The 20,201-nt window shown below is 36.5% G+C and overlaps 1 protein-coding gene and 2 long non-coding RNA genes across 3 annotated transcripts; 2 read left to right on the top strand and 1 right to left on the bottom strand.

Moving 5' to 3' along the window:
- Positions 1-393: 393 nt before the first annotated feature.
- prokr1b (prokineticin receptor 1b) lies at positions 394-11,868 on the top strand. Its single transcript, XM_023963723.2, has 3 exons — positions 394-529; positions 1,228-1,835; positions 11,023-11,868. The coding sequence occupies exons 2-3, from the start codon at positions 1,369-1,371 to the stop codon at positions 11,726-11,728; spliced, it is 1,173 nt and encodes a 390-aa protein (XP_023819491.1). The 5' UTR covers positions 394-529; positions 1,228-1,368; the 3' UTR covers positions 11,729-11,868.
- On the bottom strand, positions 5,140-5,441 carry LOC144984133 (uncharacterized). Its single transcript, XR_013647798.1, has 2 exons — positions 5,397-5,441; positions 5,140-5,282 (listed from the first exon to the last, which is right to left on the bottom strand). It is a non-coding gene; the product is annotated as an uncharacterized LOC144984133 (long non-coding RNA).
- Positions 5,492-5,829, top strand: LOC144984134 (uncharacterized). Its single transcript, XR_013647799.1, has 2 exons — positions 5,492-5,576; positions 5,691-5,829. It is a non-coding gene; the product is annotated as an uncharacterized LOC144984134 (long non-coding RNA).
- Positions 11,869-20,201: the final 8,333 nt, after the last annotated feature.

Raw genomic sequence — 20,201 nt, 5'->3', positions numbered from 1 at the left:
TACGCATCAGCCTCCTCAGCAGGGAGACTGGTGCAGCTCATAAATGGTTCACCCGAGTTAATTATCAGTTATATAAAGGCGCACAAGGTATCTGACAGGGATCTTTGCCGCACAATCATGGGGGTCCCTGACTGTCATAAAGCGGGTATTTACAGCGTCCTTCACCGCTCTTTCACCCCCCCCCCCCCCCTCCATAAAGGAGATTTGTGGGGCTCTATAAATGTCCATCAAACTGGTGAACTTTCGGCCGTCATCACAGCATCACCAACCTTCCTTTCTTCCTTTTTCAGGAGACGCGTGCGCCGTTTTTGTGCCGCGCCCCCTCCAACAGTCCAGGCGCAAGAGAACACGCGCACAACTTTTCCATCCAAAGAGGCGTGAGAGCGATCTGACAACAGATGCAAACACTGCTCATGGATGCTGAAGGAAAGAAGAGCACGGGAATACGACGTTCTGTCTCCAAATATAGATTTATAATTATTATTTTAGGTCGCAGAAAATCCACAAAACCTCACGGGACCCCTTGCTGGTAAGTAGCTGGAATTTCTACCTCACGCTTTCTTAGAAATTAAGCTTCAATGACCATTAAGAGCCTTAATGCTATGAAAATGTGCATTTTTTGTAGTTCTTCTTAACGTAAGTGGCATGTCAGTGAGATGATAATTGTAAAACCAAGCACGGATGAAGGGGATCTATATATATTTTTTTCAAATGTGGAATTTCTTTCCTCCTCATTGTCCAGATTGTGCTGCTGCAATATTTAGCATGTTTTATCCCTGCTCCCCTCTGTTCATTATATTTAATGCTTAGCATAAAAAAAAATTGATTAAAATGATTAACACAGAAATGCTGTTTAACTGATCTCACACCTGTGAGATTTAACGCAATAGGTCAGCACTGGCATAAATGCTCATTTTACCTTGTATATTGTTTAAGGTGAGAAAAATCAAGGTCATTTCAGCAAAAAAGCAAAGACACTGATGTAAATTAAACAAACAAAAAACAGGAAAATCCTTTAAAAGTCTAGTTCATGGTCAAGCTTATACTTACCGTTAATGTAGGTAAAGCAAGGTTTTCATTTGTTATAACTGAAAATCACCCAACTCTGAAATTTATGTCATGTTAAATTATCTCAGATGAGTCTCCAATTATTATAATTTGTCTTTAGAAGAACTTGCCGCTCCTAAAAATATGACTGACTTTGAAATGGGATTTTTTCCCCCCCAGGTAAAAAATGGCAAAGAAGACTGAAACAGCTAAAATGTTCGCTCTATTTCTTGTTTGAAGAAGAGAACATGAAATGAGTGCAACCCCGGTCAACACTTAAACCTCTGGGTAACACCGTCTAATTAAAGTCTGCGCTGAGAGATGGGTGACGTGAACGTCAGCCAGCTGACAGGAGCTTCTGCTGAGATGCAGGACAGTCTCCCGGACGGCCAGTGGGATCACTATGGTGACGGCTATGACATGGACTATGGCATCCCACCTGATGAGATCCCAGACACAACACAGGGTCAGGCCTTCTTTGTGGCCACGATTGTTATTGGAGTCGTTCTTGTGTGCATCATGCTCGTTTGCGGGTTGGGAAACTTGATTTTCATAGCCACGCTGACTCGCTACAAAAAGCTCCGCAATCTCACCAACCTGCTCATAGCAAATCTGGCCATCTCAGACTTTATTGTGGCAGTGGTGTGCTGCCCATTTCTGGTGGACTACTATGTCGTCAAGCAACTTTCCTGGGATCACGGACTGGTGATGTGTGCCTCCGTTAACTATCTAAGGACTGTGTCACTCTACGTGTCTACGAATGCCTTGCTTGCCATTGCAGTTGACAGGTGAGTATTTATCCATCAAAATTCAGCATATCTGAACTCTTCTGTCAGTTTTCAGCATGTCAGTACTGCTTGCTTCAGCACTTTTACATCCTTAGAGCCACACAACAGGTTTTTATCTTCCAATATTTACAAACAAAGTACAAAAGAAGCAATCTTACGACATTTCCTAGAAAAGAGAAAAACAATGCATTAGAGGGTCTTTGTAAATCTAAGCTATTTTGTGCAACTAGATTAGAAAACATCAAAGAAAATCACATGTTCTTATTTATAAAAGCTTTCAAAACGACTTACTTTATCATTTCACATTTACATCCGAAAGGAAATGTTGATGCTGGTTACAAATCTGTACACAAGATAATAAATTTGCATCCAAATATAAGTATGTTAGAGGAGTATTGCATCAAATTAAAAATATTACTACAAACATTTAATCAAGTATGTCACAGTTGTATTGGAGCAGGCATGGGGAGTATTATATGGAGTACAGCAGTCTTATGGCTTCTACAAGTTCTTCCTGAACTTGGCTGTCCTGCTGTGAAAGCTGTCAAACCTTTTTCCCAGAGGCCAGCTATGAGAAAAGTCAATTTTGCATATGAATTAAAGCGATCTTCAAGCATCGAGGTACCACAGCCTGGTGCAGCAAAGTGTTAAAGATTTCCATGGGAAACCACTTGTAACACTTTTCACATACTGGTAGAAGTGAGCAAAAGCAGTTTTTACGTTGGCCTGGTTGAAATCCCCTTCCACAGCAAAAACCTCCTCTGGATGTACAGGTTGCAGGACATCAATAGATTGGTAAACTCATTTAGAACCTCTTCGGTTCAAGCACTGCAGGAATGATAACAGGAAATGCCTATAAGAATGTCTGTATTTGACAGTCAATAGGCCAATGTAAAAGAAGCAGTGACCTCAGAGTAATTCCACATTGTTTCACCCTTTGTTGGCATATATGCATAGGCTAGTGCCAGAGGTTTTTTAATAATGCTGAGACTGCCATTTCTGTCCAGTCTAGTAAGCCCCTTCATGATCACAAATTCATCCAGTATGGATGCATTCAGCCAGGTCTCTGTGGTGTTGAGTTGGTTGCTGGTTGTAGTGAACATTGCATGCAGCATAGTAGATTCAAAGTAGTTAGAAAATGTCCAATTCCTCCAAGTATAGGGTTTCCTGACACCGGGCATGTGTGGCGCGGTCAAGAATGTTCACACCGAACGCAGTGACTACCAGGTGCTGTAAGTTTCTGCAACCACATGGGGGCAATTTCCAGTCTTCCATGTGCCAGTCAGTTGAAAGCACAGGGTTGGATCAGGGCATCTGCTGTAAAAAAATAAATAAAATAAAATAAAAAAGAGCCAAATTGCATGTGATGACACCTGAAGGGTGTAGATGAAACGAAAAACAAATTTCAAAGATATCATTAAATCCATTTTTAACTCCCTCCTAGTTGTTTGAGTAACATCTTTTTTCAAATGTTTTCCACAAAAGTTACAATCAAACGGTTAACCTTCTAAAATTATAGAAAGTTATGGTTTACATTGAGGCTAACAAGCAAACAGAATCCAAGCTTTTATTTTGGGGGCAGAGGAACTATTTTTTCCACATTACTTTTTTAGTAGAAAGACATGCTGCAACACACCAGTTATGCATTGTTTTGATGCAACTCTGATCCTTTAAAAAAAAAAAAGAATTTCTCATTCATGCTGGGTTTTTAGAACACTGAAAAATGATGTCCATCATTAGTATTTTCTGGCCTCAGATCCTTCACTCCAGCCCTCATTTCATTGCAACATTAACCACTCAGGTTAGATGCAACAGAGTTTGAGTGCCCCTTTTGTGATTCTTGATATGAAAATAAATAAAACATCCTTCCATTTGAAGAAAAAAAAATCTCAAGAAGATAGAAGCATGTTTTATACAATGCGAAAATCCCTTAGATGAGCACAGTAACATAAACGAACAGTCAGGTGTTAAAAATGGTATTGAACTAATTAGCAAACATTTAAAGCTCACGCTTGGCCATGCATTTATTTCTCCTGAATAATGTATTCTCTGAGATTGAAAATGCAACTTCTAAAGGACTAAGTGTTTTTACCTGTAAGTTTTACCTTGGTGTTTCTTTGTAAAACTGTTTGCATTCTGAAGGTACGTAAATGTTTTCTTTTAATATGAATAGCTATAAGTCTGTTTGTCTCTTCAACCAGAGAGAAACATTTTCAATAAAATCCTATTTTTACCACCTTAGATGTCATACTTAAAAGACAGGTTATTATGGCAAATCTTTAAAAATCAAACTACTGTTGCAGCTAAATAAGATCTTTTCCTCAGTTATTGGACGAGTTCAAAGTAAACAGAGGTAGGATGACGAGTCTTCGTTAGGATGGCAGTAAACATCTAAATAATTAATCTTTCAGGTCTATATAAGGGTGACAAGTGAAAAAAAAATGAACTGAATAAGATATTTCTTTTGTTTTGAAGGGAATGCCTTTCCAGCATTCATTACTCATCAACCACTTAAGTAAAAAAAATTTCATTTTCTAAATAGTAATTGGGTTTTTACTGAGCCCGTGTCCTGACATTAAGATGTAAAAATATATCTTGTTCCCACAGATTAATATCTTGTTCCCACAGGTTATTATGTCGTTCCCACAAAATACTATTCCGTTCCCACAAGATATTATTGCGTTCCCTCAAAATACTATTCCGTTCCCTCGAAATGATTAACTCGTGCGAACGCAATAATTATGTCGTTCGAACGCAATAATTAATCCGTTCGAACGCAATAATTATTCACGCCATAAGTCATACACGCGGATATGCTCTCTGTACGCCGGCAAAACTAAGCTGCTTTCACGGCAACTTCCGTGTCTCTGTGACCCATATTCGTTCAAAAAAGGAACATCGTGAAAAACAAAAATGATCACTTTATTACCGTCTCAATGAATATAAGAAAAATATCAAAAGATTTATGATAACTAGGCTGCTTTGTCATACGATAGCTCCTGCTAGGCTACTACTAGCTCCGCCGCAGAGCTCTTTGATGTATGCCGGCATTTGGGCAACTGGCTGGTTTGTTGACAGACCGCTGATATTGTAGTTTAGGGTCGAACAGGAATAATAATATTCAGGACTTGTCTTTTATTAACTTTAGCAGTCAGTCGCTTTACATTCGAAGGCTATCAGGCTACATGCTAACTGACTAGCCGATCATATCCTGTTATTAATTTACGTCATTGATTTACAGCAGATACCTTCACATTTCTGTCTGTGTGTGTCTCATTACATTGCATTGAAGACACGGAGGATGTTTAGAGAACAGATTTATTTATTTCAAAAAAGCACAAAGCATCCATCGTATTCACGTTCATTCACATGATGATCATGATGATCTGTGGTACGCCCTCAGTCATCTTGCTGCAAAAGCCGCTTCCTGCCGCTACTTCCGTGTCTCTGTGAGCATTCAATAGGGGTAAAAATAAAAGCAAGAATGGTCGATCTGTTATTGTCTCGATGACAATCTGAAAAATATCATATTAAGCTGGCTGCTTCGCCGAAAGCACTTACCTTTAGCTTGTAGCATAACAACAATAGCAGTACGTCAGGTTTCCCAGAATGCTTTGCGGCCAACCATTGGTCTTGTTGTTAGACCTTGGTCACAGGGACACGGTGATTGGCCAATGATTGGCAGGAAAGCATTCTGGGAAACGTGACGTACTGCTATTGTTGTAATGCTACAAGCTAAAGGTAAGTGCTTTAGGCGAAGCAGCCAGCTTAATATGATATTTTTCAGATTGTTATCGAGACAAAAACAGATCGACCATTCTTGCTTTTATTTTTACCCCTATTGAATGCTCACAGAGACACGGAAGTAGCGGCAGGAAGCGGCTTTTGCAGCAAGATGACTGAGGGCGTACCACAGATCATCATCATCATGTGAATGAACGTGAATACGATGGATGCTTTGTGCTTTTTGAAATAAATAAATCTGTTCTCTAAACATCCTGCGTGTCTTCAATGCAATGTAATGAGACACACACAGACAGAAATGTGAAGGTATCTGCTGTAAATCTATGACGTAAATTAATAACAGGATATGATCGGCTAGTCAGTTAGCATGTACTCTAATAGCCTTCGAATGTAAAGCAACTGACTGCTAAAGTTAATAAAAGACAAGTCCTGAATATTATTATTCCTATTCGACCCTAAACTACAATATCAGCTGTCTGACAACAGACCAGCCAGTTGCCCATATGCCGGCATACATCAAAGAGCGCTGCGGCGGCGCTAGTAGTAGCCTAGCAGGAGCTATCGTATGACAAAGCAGCCTAGTTATCATAAATCTTTTGATATTTTTCTTATATTCATTGAGACGGTAATAAAGTGATCATTTTTGTTTTTCATGTTCCTTTTTTGAACGAATATGGGTCACAGAGACACGGAAGTTGCCGTGAAAGCAGCTTAGTTTTGCCGGTGTACAGAGAGCATATCCGCGTGTATGACTTATGACGTGAATAATTATTGCGTTCGAACGGATTAATTATTGCGTTCGAACGACATAATTATTGCGTTCGCACGAGTTAATCATTTCGAGGGAACGGAATAGTATTTTGAGGGAACGCAATAATATCTTGTGGGAACGGAATAGTATTTCGTGCGAACGACATAACCTGTGGGAACAAGATATTAATCTGTGGGAACAAGATATATTTTTATATCTTAATGTCAGGACACGGGCTCCGTAGGTTTTGAAACTACAGCTAATAATAAAAATGACGTAGATAATACAAAACAAATGGCTTTTGTGCTTCATATTCTTCCTTAGTGGAATGGGACATGGCGCTAATGGGATTTGGTCTAAGTAAAAGAAAAATGATAAAAGGAAGTAAAATTAGGGGCTAAGAACCAAATAAAAAAGACTTGATGTCTTTGTTCTGTGGAAGCACTTAAGAGATAAAAACAAAACCCTCAGGTGAAACCAAACACTGTCTGAAGTCCTCAGGCTTTCAGAGTCAAGAGTGCTTTTAGTTTTGACAGAGCACAGCTGCCATCACCAGACATGTTCAGTTTATTACAACAAGTTTAAAAAGATGTACGCAAAGAGAACTTTATTACATGCAACAACAAAAGAAGCACAGCCGTTAATAAAACAATAAAAGCGGAAGGTTCTCTTTAATTTTAGAAGCCTTCTCACGTTGTACTGAGGTGAAAGAACCTTTAAATGCTCCAGAGTCCTTATTGTCTTTCAAGTTAGTGACCCATATATTTAAAATTACTGAAACCATGATTTTTTTTTCACATTGAGATACTAACATAACAGCAATCACAGGATCTGCCTGTGCAAATTTATAAAACAATTATTGGTAGACTTAGGTCCATCCAAGTCGATGCTTGGATGGACCTAAATCCCACATCCTATAATGTCAATGCTGTTCATGTTTACTAGTGAGAATCACATCACAAGTGTACTTATGGAATTGTTTGGATCATAGGGTGCACGAGATTATTGATGCTGCCATGGGGAAATTCAACTGCTCCAGGGATCAGGTGCAAAGAAAGGAAAGAAATGTGCAAATAATTCAAAGTGAAGGAAAAACAAAGTTATACTACTGTTAAAATGTAATGCATAGCTAGGAAAACAAACAAACACCAGATTTAGATAAGCAGTAGTGCATTGAATGTTTTGTCATCAATAAACTTTGATATTTGAAACTGTACATGAACCATAGTAGTCAAAAGACAAGTGATTGGTCAGAAGGGTTGATGGGAAGTTTTCTAAAAAACTGTTGTTCGCGGGGGATACGTTCCATAAATAAGGTGAAATTGGCAAACTAGGATTAAATATATTTTAAGGCTGTAAAACTCCTGGCTACACATTTTGTGCACTTTTTCAGACAGACATGGAGATTTTCACACTTTTTTTTTCTTGTTTTAAACACTCAAAGTTCAAATAGGTCCCGTGTTATAGAATGAAATGCTAAACACAGGAGGAGATTGGTAGATAAAGTCAGCCAATCAGGACGCACACGTTTATAACATTATTAACCTTATCAGCATCTAGTAAAAAAAAAAAAAAAAAATACAACAAAAACAACAGTCACGCTGAAAAAAGAATCGGCAAAACAGCAAGACCACGAAAGGTGACTGGTATCTTACAGATGTCAAACCTGGAATCATTGTTGTGCAAGAAGATGTTAAATGATTGAGGAATTAAGGAAGTGAAAATTATATCCGCTGGATTAGGAGAGCATTTATAGGAAAAGAATGAGGTGGAAGTATTGGGATGAATCAGTGCATGACAATAACAAAACAGGATAATGAAGGATGAGGAAAGGTTATTAAAGAACTTATGGTTTGCTCGATAGTCGCAGCATGATGTTACCCCAGAATTAAATTGACGTGGTTAGATTAAATACCTCCATATCCTGTGGTTGTTTCCTCACTGGTCTATTGTTTGTATTTGGATGTTTCTTTTTAATCATAGTTTGTGAGAATCTACAGAAGCCTAACTGACTTCTATTGATTTTTTCCAGCAAAGATGAGCATATTGCACACAGCGTGCCCAAAACTCCCACACAGTTTTCTTTAAAAGTTTTGCTTTCCCCTGAACTTTTTAAGAAATCTGGCTTCAATGAAAACCACATCTCCAGACTGCAAGCTTTATCACTTGACTAGGCTATAAATATCACAGCGTGTCCTGTATTGCAGAAATAATATGTATGTATTGAGGACTCAAAAGCGAGTATATTGTCATCTTTTAAATGTAAAAAAAGGTTATTTGCTCTGTATCACCTTTTTCTCCAGATTTACATCTTAAATCTTACTTACTGATTGATCTGCTTAATTGGGGATTATACAGTGTATTTAGTTTGTTTTCTGCTAAAAGAGGGTTCTCTGTGATGTTTTAATATTTTCAGATGGTGAGATGCCTTTCCACCGTCTTTAAGACATCTCTCAGGAGCTTACCTATCCTACAGCGCTGCTGAATTATTTTTACCCATGAATGAAAGATAAAAAATAAAGAAACCTCAACTGCAAAAAACCTACCCAGTTAACATCATCAGTAGCAAGATGGTGATTTTAAAAATGGAACAGATGGCAAGAGAAAATGTACATGCATCAGCTTCTCCTCAAGTAAAATCAATTGGAAATTTCCATAACTTTAAATCCATATTTTGATTTAATATATTCACTTCATATCATCATAAGAAAAGGGTGAGTGCCTGAGACTATTCCAACTGTCACTGAGCAGGGCACCCTGATAAAATGAAAAACTGAATTAAAAAGGCAAGCATATCCCAAATAAGATTAATTAAAAGGAGGATTAAAAATGATAATTTAATATATAGATAAAAAAAATTCTACTCTTCCATCCATTCAAAAATATGAACTTGTGTTCTAACAGAGGTTAAATTGCATGCAGCTTAAAGGTTGGTATTTTAGGGTAAAGTTAGATATTTGTTGCTAAACCAGCAAAAGTAATAATTTTTTATAAAGTAACTGTTACGGTTTCTGTTTTTTTTGCCCTTGTGGTTTGTTTCCTCTTTGTTTTAGCATGTTTTGAGTTACTTCCTGTTTTATTTTGTAGCGTTTCCTGGTTTGTTGTAGTTTTGAGTATTACTTGGGTCCCCATCCTTCCTTAGTGTTTCCACCTGTGTCTCGTTTGTCTGCATGTATTTAAGTCTTGTCATTCCCTTCCTCCTGGGCTGGTCCTCGGTTTGTAACTGTGCTGGTCCTCGGTTTTGAGCATTTGTCTTTCGAGTATTCTAGCCTGCTGAAGCAGTGGTTTTGGTTTTTGTAGTTTTTGTTATTAAACCCCCATTCCCTGCATCCTCCTGCCTCCTCTCCTCTCTGCGCCTGGGTACTTCCCTTCTACCCCGTAACAGTAACACGGAAAATCCACAGTGTTTCTGTCATTGGAAGTGGTTAATTATTTAGATGTCCTTCTTTATACCTCATTGAATCCACACACACAAGCTAATGCACAATTGATTTCTAGAATTTGAAGTCTGTGTGAATTTCATTCAACTGTAATTGATATTGGAGAAAATGTTGTCAGTGTAAGAAAATGTTTTCAAATGGTATCTGCATAAAAAATTATTTTTCCCCCAAATGATTTCAACATTCCTTTGGCTAAGGGAAATAGGTATTTATAGGTTTGATTACGTTACTTTTATTCCTTTCAAAAATGTAGTTTAAATCATTTTGTGAATTGTTAAATTGTGCTTTTTTTATTGTTGAGGACAGCCACCACATACCTAAGATTTCCTAAAAATTGAAAAAAAATATATATATGCACTTAAATGTACAATGGAGTTTTCGGGCCACCATTAAAAAAACAAAAGCAATATTACGAGATTTAAAGAAGTTCATTTACAAGATTTAAAGTAGTAAATTTAAAACTTTTTTTTTTTTTTAACTGGGGAAGGGACATATGTAACATTATTTCTTGTGCGCATTGCATTTGCATGACATAAGGTGACAAATGAACTTCAAGGGATGTGAATGAAATGGGCAGAATAAAGTAGCGGCCCTCTGCACCAAACGTGTCTCTGAGCCCCTTATTTTACATATAGAACCCCGCTTTACCAACACCGAACCGCAGAAAGCCGGCCACACTAATAATAATTTGATTTTGAGTCGCCAAAAGGTTCAGAATTTCTTTATTCTTGATACCCATCGATGAAAAAAACTTCACAAAACGCTCCACATCTTTCATCTTCAAGCAAGGCTCTGATAAATAGACAACTTTGATGTTTTTTTTCCCCCATTAATGTATGACTTTTTCTTAAAAACATTACTTTTCATCTTGTAAAATTACAAGATTTAAAGTTATAAATTTCTTACTTTTTTCTCGTAAATTTACGACTTTGAAGTCGTAGTTACATTCGTAATTGAAGTCGTGCTTCATTGCTGCAAGTAAAAAAAATAAATAAAAAAAACGTGGCAAAGGTCTTTTATAATCCGGCTTTATAATAGTTTTTCATTCTCTTTGCCACAGTATGAAAGCATTGCATTTATGGTGTATTACCTTGACTCTAAACTATTCAGTTCAATAAAAAAACCTTTTGTACCTTTTGTAAAGAACTGAAAGGCTTTAGATAAGTCTTTGGAGCTCTAACAGTTGTGTTCAGGCTGCTTGTTTCCGTTTATTTGAATGCTTTGATGCAACATTATATCTGTGTCTTTCCAGGTACATGGCCATCGTCCATCCTCTGAGACCTCGAATGAAGTACCAAACTGCCTACTTCCTATTAACAGGGGTCTGGATTGTTCCTATTCTGATATCAATTCCATCTGCCTACTTTGCGTGTGAGACCACATACCCTCACAGCGGCACAGACCCGACCACCCACAAAGTCTTCTGCGCACAGATATGGCCTGTGGATCAGGAGGCCTACTATCGGTCCTACTTTATGTTTGTGTTTGCTGTTGAGTTTGTTGGGCCCGTGATCGTCATGGCAATTTGTTACGCCCACATTTCCAAAGAGCTGTGGTTCAAAAATGTCCCTGGTTTCCAGACGGAGCAGATAAGAAAGAGGCTCCGCTGCCGCCGCAAGACAGTTATGGTTCTGATTGGGATCTTGACAGCCTACATCCTTTGCTGGGCACCGTACTACGGCTACACCATTCTGCGAGATTTCTATCCAACTCTGATCTCTCGCCAGAAGAACTCACTGGTGGCGTTTTACATCATTGAGTGTATTGCCATGAGCAACAGCATGATCAATACCTTCTGTTTTGTGAGTGTCAAGAATAACACAGTGAAGTACCTGAAGAAAATTGTTCTCTTGCGCTGGCGGTCAACATATGCTCCCAGTAAGACGGTGGATGAAATGGACCTGAGGACCTCCTCTATGCCGGTTACTGAAGAGATTGAATGCATCCACTTGAGGTGAGACAAACTAAAGCCAGATTGCCTCTGAGAAAAAAGTGCATTTCAAAAAGCTCAACAGAAGAGTGCAAACTGCTAATGTTAATGTGTGTCTTCGACACTGTGATTTAATATTGTGCATTGTGATTTATTGTTGGAATTGTTTTTAATTGGTTATATAACTGACTTAAATAGCTGTTTTGCGATTGTTAATGCTTGTTTTGTACCTTTGTCTTTATGGTTTTAATGGATTTTTGGACTGATAGGGAATTTTGCATGCGAAAAAAACAAAAACAAAAAACAATAGAAGACACTTTCCTCAATGTCCTAATATAAGCTACTGGTAAAACATTTTTGCTCGACTGTTTCAGCATGTTTGGTAGTTGAAAAATGTATTTGTGTTCTCAAACAGTAATAAAGAATTACACCTGAAAGAAAAAAAGAAAAGCTTTGTTTGATATATTAAGTTCAAATTAAACAGGGATTTGTTGTCTGTCTTGAAATTATATATATATATATATAAAATTTTCTTTCTTCCAAAACATGTTTCCTAAGGGTTTAAACAGGTTAACTACATGCATGTATTGAAAGGGATTTAAAAAAGAAACAAGATTAGTGGGATTTATTAGTTAGTCACGATGCAAATCACTGCAGAGGAACACAGGTGCCTCAATAAACACTCAACTAGATTCAAGTGCTGCTCCTGCAAGTTTGACAACAAAGAAAGAAGCCTAGATACATGTATGAATGTTCTGGGTCCCTATGAAAAATTGAAGTATATGGTTTTATTTGTATTATGTTAGGAATTATAAAGCGGAGAAGGTGAAAGAAAATACATGAAAAAAAGGTAACTGAAGGCAAATATAAAGGTTTTGCCCTCAGACCTTTACTGTTTTATTATTAGACATGGATCTGTAGCAATATTAGTAATTATCAATCCAAGTCTCATTGCTGAACATGTATTAACATTTCATCTCATGAAGTTCACATTTCTCCTGCTGTGTGATTCTGAATTAGAATGTTAGGGCTTCTTTCCATCACAATGACTTGAAAAAAATTTATAAGTCCAGCTGGTGGAGAAATGTAATAAAAAAAACATATGCAGGTGAGATATAAATGCGTCAAACCACCAAGGTGAGCATTAGTTGGGGTTGGTCAGGGGGCAGGGCTGCCTATATTTATCAAATGAATAAATAATAAAAATAACAGAAGAACCTAAGAAGTCAGTAAATAACTTATTTTTGCTTTCACATTGATGCTTAGGATTATTTTTGAGCCAAAAATGATATTAAAATCCTAAATTTACAAGAAAAGGTCATACCTGTTAAATTACAAGAATAAAGTTGTAAATTTACGACTTAAAAACACGTACATTTATGAGAAACAAGTCATGAATTAGCAAGAAAAAACACCAGTTGTCTGTTTTTAGAAGCCATGCTCGAAGAAAAAAGATGTGGAAAATTTTGTGAAGCTTTATTTTTAGGTTTCAAAAACAAAGAAATTCAGAACCTTTTGCAAACTCAAAACCAAAATATTTAGTTTAGACAGTTTTCCAGGGTTTGGTGTCGGTAATGCAGAATTTTGTATGTAAAATGAGCTCAGAGACAAGTTTGGGTGTAGAGGGCCGCTTCTTTATTTTTATTTTTTCCATTTTTACTTTTATAACTTTTTTGGTGCCCCTAAAACTCAGTCAAAGTTGAGGGATAAAAGAACAAAACAAAAATTGGAAAGAGGTAAAACTCCCCCCAAAAAAAGAAGGGAGGAAAAAACTCTTAGGAATCAATGGTGTTGGAGCCATAATTGCAAGGGATTGGGAAATGTTGTCATCAGCTTAAAACTTTAAATAAACTTCAACATGAACAAACTGTGACACAAGAGCAGCAGATTGGAAAAGAATGAACTGAAAACCAGACACTTAAATGCACTGAGGATGATCACTTTGAGTTCAGACACCTGTAGATAATTAGTGAATGAAATCAGGTGTGACTGTAACAGAGAAAAAAATGCAAACCGTGGCAAAAACCAAGAAGACATAATGGAAAATAAATCAAGCCAAAGACCACAATCCCTGTAAAAACTCACTTTGTCATCTTTATTAATCAGAAAGAAAAAACAACATGAAATAGTGAACACTGAAGGAGAAAAACACGATTATTAATAATGAAGGCAGGAGTAAAAAAGGGTACAACTACAATGAGAAAATAAAATTGTTATTCATTTCTTTATTTACATTTTACTCTTGACTTTCATTGTTTTTTATTGTGATAAATCACTTGTGTTTTTCAATTGTAATTCAAACTCTGTCTTTAAAATTTTAAGGTTTTCAGTGTTGTCTTTTGTCTATACATTTAAACCCTTTTTTTAACTTTTGCCATATTTGTTGAATGGTAATATTCTCTAAGGTGCATTCGACATTATTTGTAAAATTCTCATTACATCAGAAAATATATATTAATACATTTGGATTTCCTGTGATTGTTTTTTTGCTAAATTTGCTTAATTTTATTTAAAAGAAAAGTCAATATGACAAATTTCATACCTGCATTGGACTTTAACATAACATGTCTCATGTGGAAGAAACATAAAGTTTTACTAAATGTTTAGTTCCTTACCCATACATGTGTCTTCCATGTTTTTTGTTATGAGTCAAATACTTCAAATGAATTAAATTAATTACTCAAGGATCTGATTTTTGTTCCTGTTGTATTTCAACCTCATATGAAAGTAACGTCCTATTTTTACTGTTTCTACTTGTCTTACTGATAATTATGGAGCTCATAGAATGCCTTGTACAAAAAAAGTAGATTGTTCCTTCAATAAAGTTAAATTGTACAAACAAACTATTAATTTGTGGCCCCAAAAAAAGTTACATCGTAAAAACAAAATACCATGATGTACCAATAATGATGTTAATATGTCCTTTTAACAGCTAGGTCACAAGAAATTGAAAAGCAGAAAAGATCAATCTCTACTTTTATGGATCTATTATCGAGCCCTAGTATCTGTGATTTTTCTGTTCTAATTATGTCATCCATTCTTTGGTATTGCAATCACTTCCTTACATTTATTTATTTGTTTTATTTCACTTAAAAGATCCTGAATAATTTGCTTTTTTTTGTTTACATTTCAGTGATTTCTTTATCTCTTCTTGCTCATGTTCAACTGCTATGTTGTTCCCATCTAGTGCCATCATATATAGATTGGATTTATATCCACCTTGTTTTTACCGGCTGTAAACTTTTTAGCTCCAGACCTTTTGAGGCCTGGTCTCAGTCTGGTGGCTTAGCTGCTGCTGGCTGGAGGCATTGTCCCATTCATTTTGAGAGGACCAACGTGAATGTCCTCACCACCTCGGAGATGGTCTGCCTGAGTTCAGCCACAGTTCCAGGTTTACTTGAAAAGTTTCCAGCAGTGCATTAGTCTGATCGATATATATTCCTGTTGAGGTTCACCTGCTGAGAAGTAGCTGCAGCTTCAGTTGGAAGTCATTACTACAGCATCTCCTCTAGAGAGTTCAGATAGTGGCTGAAAAGAAGATCAACATCTCTGTCAACTCCCAGCTACAAGCTCCTCCATCCTACACATCTCTCTGCTGTAACTGTAGCCAAAGATCAGCATTTCAGTCTAATCATCTAAACAGTAAAAGGTGGATATTTATGTACAGACCTTTAGCTCTTTATACAATCAGTCACTAATATGTTAAAGTTGTTGGGACTTGCATGGCCTAATCGTCTTCCAAAAATGCTAATGTAAAACATACTGGAAAAAAAACTTGTAATTTTGAAATATCTAAACAAAATGAAAATTATATAGTATTGTTATACGTTTATTTTTTTATTTTAACTAAATAGTATAATCTATGGTCATTACATTATAAAGTTCAGCAAACATATTCTAGTGTCATTTAGGAAAGAGCTGCAATTCTTTACAGCAAAGTCTATTAATAGCCCAGTTTTTGCAGGAAAGACTGCTTGTTATATTACTTTTAAATACTGTGATTTTAATCAGATTAAAATGTTCATACATACATGTGCACTGTCTGTTTAGTGTATATTTATCTTTTGCTGTATCACAGACGTAGATAAAGTGTACATTAAAGTACATTAAGTTTTCTTTACTCAAGGAGTAACCCAACTGCAACTTTCCTGGCTACTTTGTAGAAATGTTTGGTTAAATTGAACATTTCAGATCCCTACTGACAGAAAATGATAGAGCCGGTTGTGCCACTGTTTGCTTCTGGCATTTTGGTAAAGATTCATCCATCAAACACTAACGCCATGATGGATTTGAAACCAAGAGGCTTCTGACAGCCAAAGAAAACTGCTTGCATAAAAAAAATGTTCCTCGACAAAAAATACAAGGGATACACATTGGAACCTTTACTTGGTTGACGGAGTGGATAGAAATGGCTTGAGGGCTGTGAACCTTTTACTGCATAGTTAAGTGACACTTCATGTCTTTCGAGTCACAAAAAAAGAGATCTTTTCAACGTTCATGTCGCATTGACTGCCTTATTTTTTTACAAGTTGTGTGATCAATTTTTTTTAAGTAGAGTCTAGCTGCAAATGACAGGGATTCTCTATGAAACAACTTTAGTTGCAGGCTAAAAGTGTCAGACAGATATTCAGCTGGTCAAAGGATGAAGTTTGAGAAGGACCCAAATGCAGGAACCCAGAGGCATGTTGATGGAATCCTAAATCATTTATTGAATAAACTGAAGTTCGAGACCAAACAGATCTAAGAAGATATAAAAAATGGTCTAAGTCAAGTAACATCAGTCATGTAGGGGCTGAATTAGCCTCCTGTCAAAATGGATGTTGAATGAGGAGCATCTCCCTCCACAGATGAAATGGGGGATTGAAAAAACCAGCAAGCTTCTGACTAAACTTGGAGTTGGCTGCAATGGTGTTATGGTGACTTCGAGAAACAATTTGGATTTCCACACTCTAATGTTGCAAAGGAAAGTTTCCACTGGATCCAAAGTGTTTAAATCTTACAGGAATTTTGTTGTGATTTGTGTTATGATCACAGAAAAACACAAAACAGAGACCACAAGAGTTCAATTAACCTTAGGGTAATCAAGGCAATATAAAACCAAATCAATAAAAACTGCTATCAGTTATGACAGGTTACTAGAAAAAAAAATCGTTATCTATATATCTATATCTATATATATATATATATACACTGACCAAAAACATAAACGCAACACTTTTGTTATTGCTCCCATTTTTTATGGTATGAACTCAAAGATGTGAAACATTTTCCACATACACAAAATAACCAGTTCTCTGAAATATAGTGAGCACTTCTCCTTTGCCAAGACAATCCATCCCACCTCGCATGTGTGCCATATCAAGATGCTGATTAGACAGCATGATTATTGCACAGGTGTGCCTTAGACTGGCCACAAGAAAAGGCCACTCTGAAATCTTCAGTTTTGTTTTATTGAGGGGGTCAGGGGACTCAGACAACCAGTCAGTATCTGGAGTGACCACCATTTGCCTCATCAAGTGTGACACATCTCCTTCGCATAGAGTTGATCAGGTTGTCTATTGTGGCCTTTGGAATGTTGGTCCACTCTTCTTCATACCATAAAAAATGGGAGCAATAACAAAAGTGTTGCTTTTTTATTTTTGGTCATTTTCAGATTTTTCTTCTGGTTTTATTTGCATAGTGACCATTTTATTTTTTTGGTTGCCTGGGGTTGACAAACCTCATGTAGTTTTTAGAAGGATCTGTGAAAGTTAATTTTTGGATTTCCTTGGCAACAGAGTTTTTATGTTAATAACACCCACATTCATTATGTTCATATCATAAATTATATTGTTTTGTTCAGCTTGAGCCAGGGATTCATCTACAAAATGTTTACAATATTCCAGTAAAAACGCACAGGCAACAGGAGAACGGCACCTTTGCAAGCGCGCCACACTAACACTGTTCAAATACAGCTTCTATTTCCAGCATTTTTTCCGCAAGTAGCATCCCAATGATGTTCAAGGAGTTAGGAAGAGAGATTAAAATCCTTAGGAGCATTTTAAATTTGGAGTTGGTCCTGTTTTTGAAAACGTTTTTTTTTTTTTTTTTAACTCAAGATGAGCCTCCTCCCGAGGTCAAAGACTAACAAAACTTTGGTTGTGGTTGTAGATCTAACCTTGTGGTATGTTGGAGAAATTTTGTGAAGATGGCTAAAAGAAGAGTTGTCTTTTCCCATATTGTGGAAAAATTTCATACTTTGCCAGTAACGGACCATGAAGCTGTAGGTTCTGTGGCCATCCCACAATAATGTTAAAACTTCCTTTGGATATCCCAGACTTCGGTGTTTTGACCTTGTTTGTTGATTTTAAAAGAAAAAAATTCCCTATAGGAAATTTTGGCACTTCTTTCTTTTGATGGTTTTGCCTCCTGTATTGTTGGCATTTTTTGTGGGAAGTGGTTCAATATGTCAAAAATTCATTTTCAGCCGGTACTAGGAGCCTGCACATATTCGGTGAGTTTGTAAGTATGTGGTGGGGGTGAAATTTTGGCTCAAAGGCGCAGTAAGAAAGAGGACTTCTGAAAACAGTCTGGTCCTTGCAGACCAGGACGGCTGCAGGCCATAAGAATCTGTCCAAAGACAAATCCCGATAATAATATTGGTTCAACTTCCCTCTATGTTTTACAAGTTTCTCTTGATTGAAATGGCAGTATATTCAAATTTATTTTGCAGTTGTTTTGTGTTCTATTTGTGTAGTGCTTGGAGCAAGAATTGTAATGTTGACGTTTCTGCTTCTCTTTTTCTTCCCCCTTCAGCTGCAGGGAGCTGATTTCTTATGCTCACAGTGCTCTCTTTTAGATTAATTTCACCTCTTCAAATATTGCAATTTGCAAATGGTTTGAACTGGAAGTAAACCGTGCAAGTTCACTGAATGACACAACCCTAAAGCTAGACAATTTATTTTTTTATTTTTTGACAGTTTAGTTATATTGTTTATATTTAATTTAAACATTTGTGGGCTGCTTGGTGCTGTTATGAAAGTTTATCTGCACTTTATGTACAGTCTTCTGGTTCTCCTATAAATCATTTGCACTATTTTCCGTGTAAACTGTGTTTTTCTGAGTAATCCACCCCTACAGTTCAAACTACATCCTCGGGAGAATACCTGGAAATTTAAAGTTGCAGTTTTGTGTGTGTGTCTGGTGAACGGCTATGCAGAGCAATAGGTTTTACTGACTACTTGTCCTGAGTCCAGGAAAATAAAGGGAATCTGCTTTAAAAGCATGGAACAGCGGGTACTTTTTGAAGTGGATGATGTTTACCCTGAACATATGGATCACAGGTTCGCAGAAAACATTTTTGATAAAAATCAAAAGCTAAACCCACAAACTTCGAGTTTCAAACCATAAGAGCAAGTTTATGACTTCTTCCTTGCCACTCAAATTAAGAAGCGATCATCATTGTCATCAACAAAAACGAATCTTTTATATTCAACAGAACAGTTTGTTTTGAAAGCAGGAGCTACAAAATATTCTTTATGAAGCCCAAGTAACACCTATCTGGAGTTTTCTTACTTGTCCATCTTTTTACATGAAATGTGTTAATTTTATTGCCTCATAAGGAGCTTAGTCAGACCTGATGCTGTTTAGCCTACTAGGCTCCAATTTAATCTGTTGACATCTTCATGGAAATTGTATGCAAATGTTCTTGGAAACTGTTGAACTTGCTATTACCACATCTATGTTTATTGTTCCCATTAGTCTGTTTTGTTGAGAACACAGTGGGGATATTTTCTGCCGCTTTCAGTTCATTCGTCTCACACAGAAGAAAATATAAAACTCTAAATAAAGCATGCTGCTCACTTCTTCTTTTTTTTACAGCAAGATTTATTTTTGCTTTTTTAGATCAGTTGGTCCTTTGTATATAAATTGTATATTCTACAGATATTTTCTGTGAAATTTCATATTTTCAATTGGGAGGCACTTCTTTTGTGGGTGTAGAAATAGAGTCCCTATAAAGTAACTTCTGTTTTTTTCTTTATTAGCATGTTCTTTCTTAAATCCTGCATAATTTGTTTCTAATGCCTTGCTTGTGCTAACGTATTTGCAGACAAAATCAATACTTTCATAGTTTTTCTATAGAAACAACTTTTTACAGTTGTTTTTTTATCCTGTGCAAACAAGCCATTTGTTTTTTACTCACATGTGCTTTAGTTTGTGTCCAAATCATGGTATCCTGCACGCATGTTGGCTAAAATTATTGATCTTGTGCGTACAAGAAAAATAAAAAGTTCAGGACTAAGCTCCCTGTTGAACTTAGCCCACTAGTCAGATACTTATTTTTGAAGAAATACTTCTTGCAACGTCTAATTTTCCTAAATGTTTTTTTTTTTACTAAATACACACCCTTTTAGAAATTATTCAGCTGATGATTGATGATTTGAAAAATTAAAAGAATCTATGAGGAGTTTTAGTAAAGGGCAACTCTTTTTGAGGTTTCCAGTAAACATGTTAGGTTTAAA

The sequence above is a fragment of the Oryzias latipes genome, chromosome 15, assembly GCF_053564925.1.
Source record: "Oryzias latipes strain Hd-rR chromosome 15, Olatipes_Hd-rR_3.1".
Classification (NCBI taxonomy): Eukaryota; Metazoa; Chordata; class Actinopteri; order Beloniformes; family Adrianichthyidae; genus Oryzias; species Oryzias latipes.
The sequence above is the reverse complement of the archived record's forward strand: the minus strand, read 5'-3'. Positions and strand labels throughout refer to the sequence as shown.

Excerpts from the sequence above, each read along its gene's own strand:
- prokr1b (XM_023963723.2), top strand. The coding sequence starts at position 1,369 with ATGGGTGACGTGAACGTCAGCCAGCTGACAGGAGCTTCTGCTGAGATG. Across the intron at positions 1,836-11,022 it reads CTTGCCATTGCAGTTGACAG|GTACATGGCCATCGTCCATC; the intron begins GTGAGTATTTAT and ends GTGTCTTTCCAG.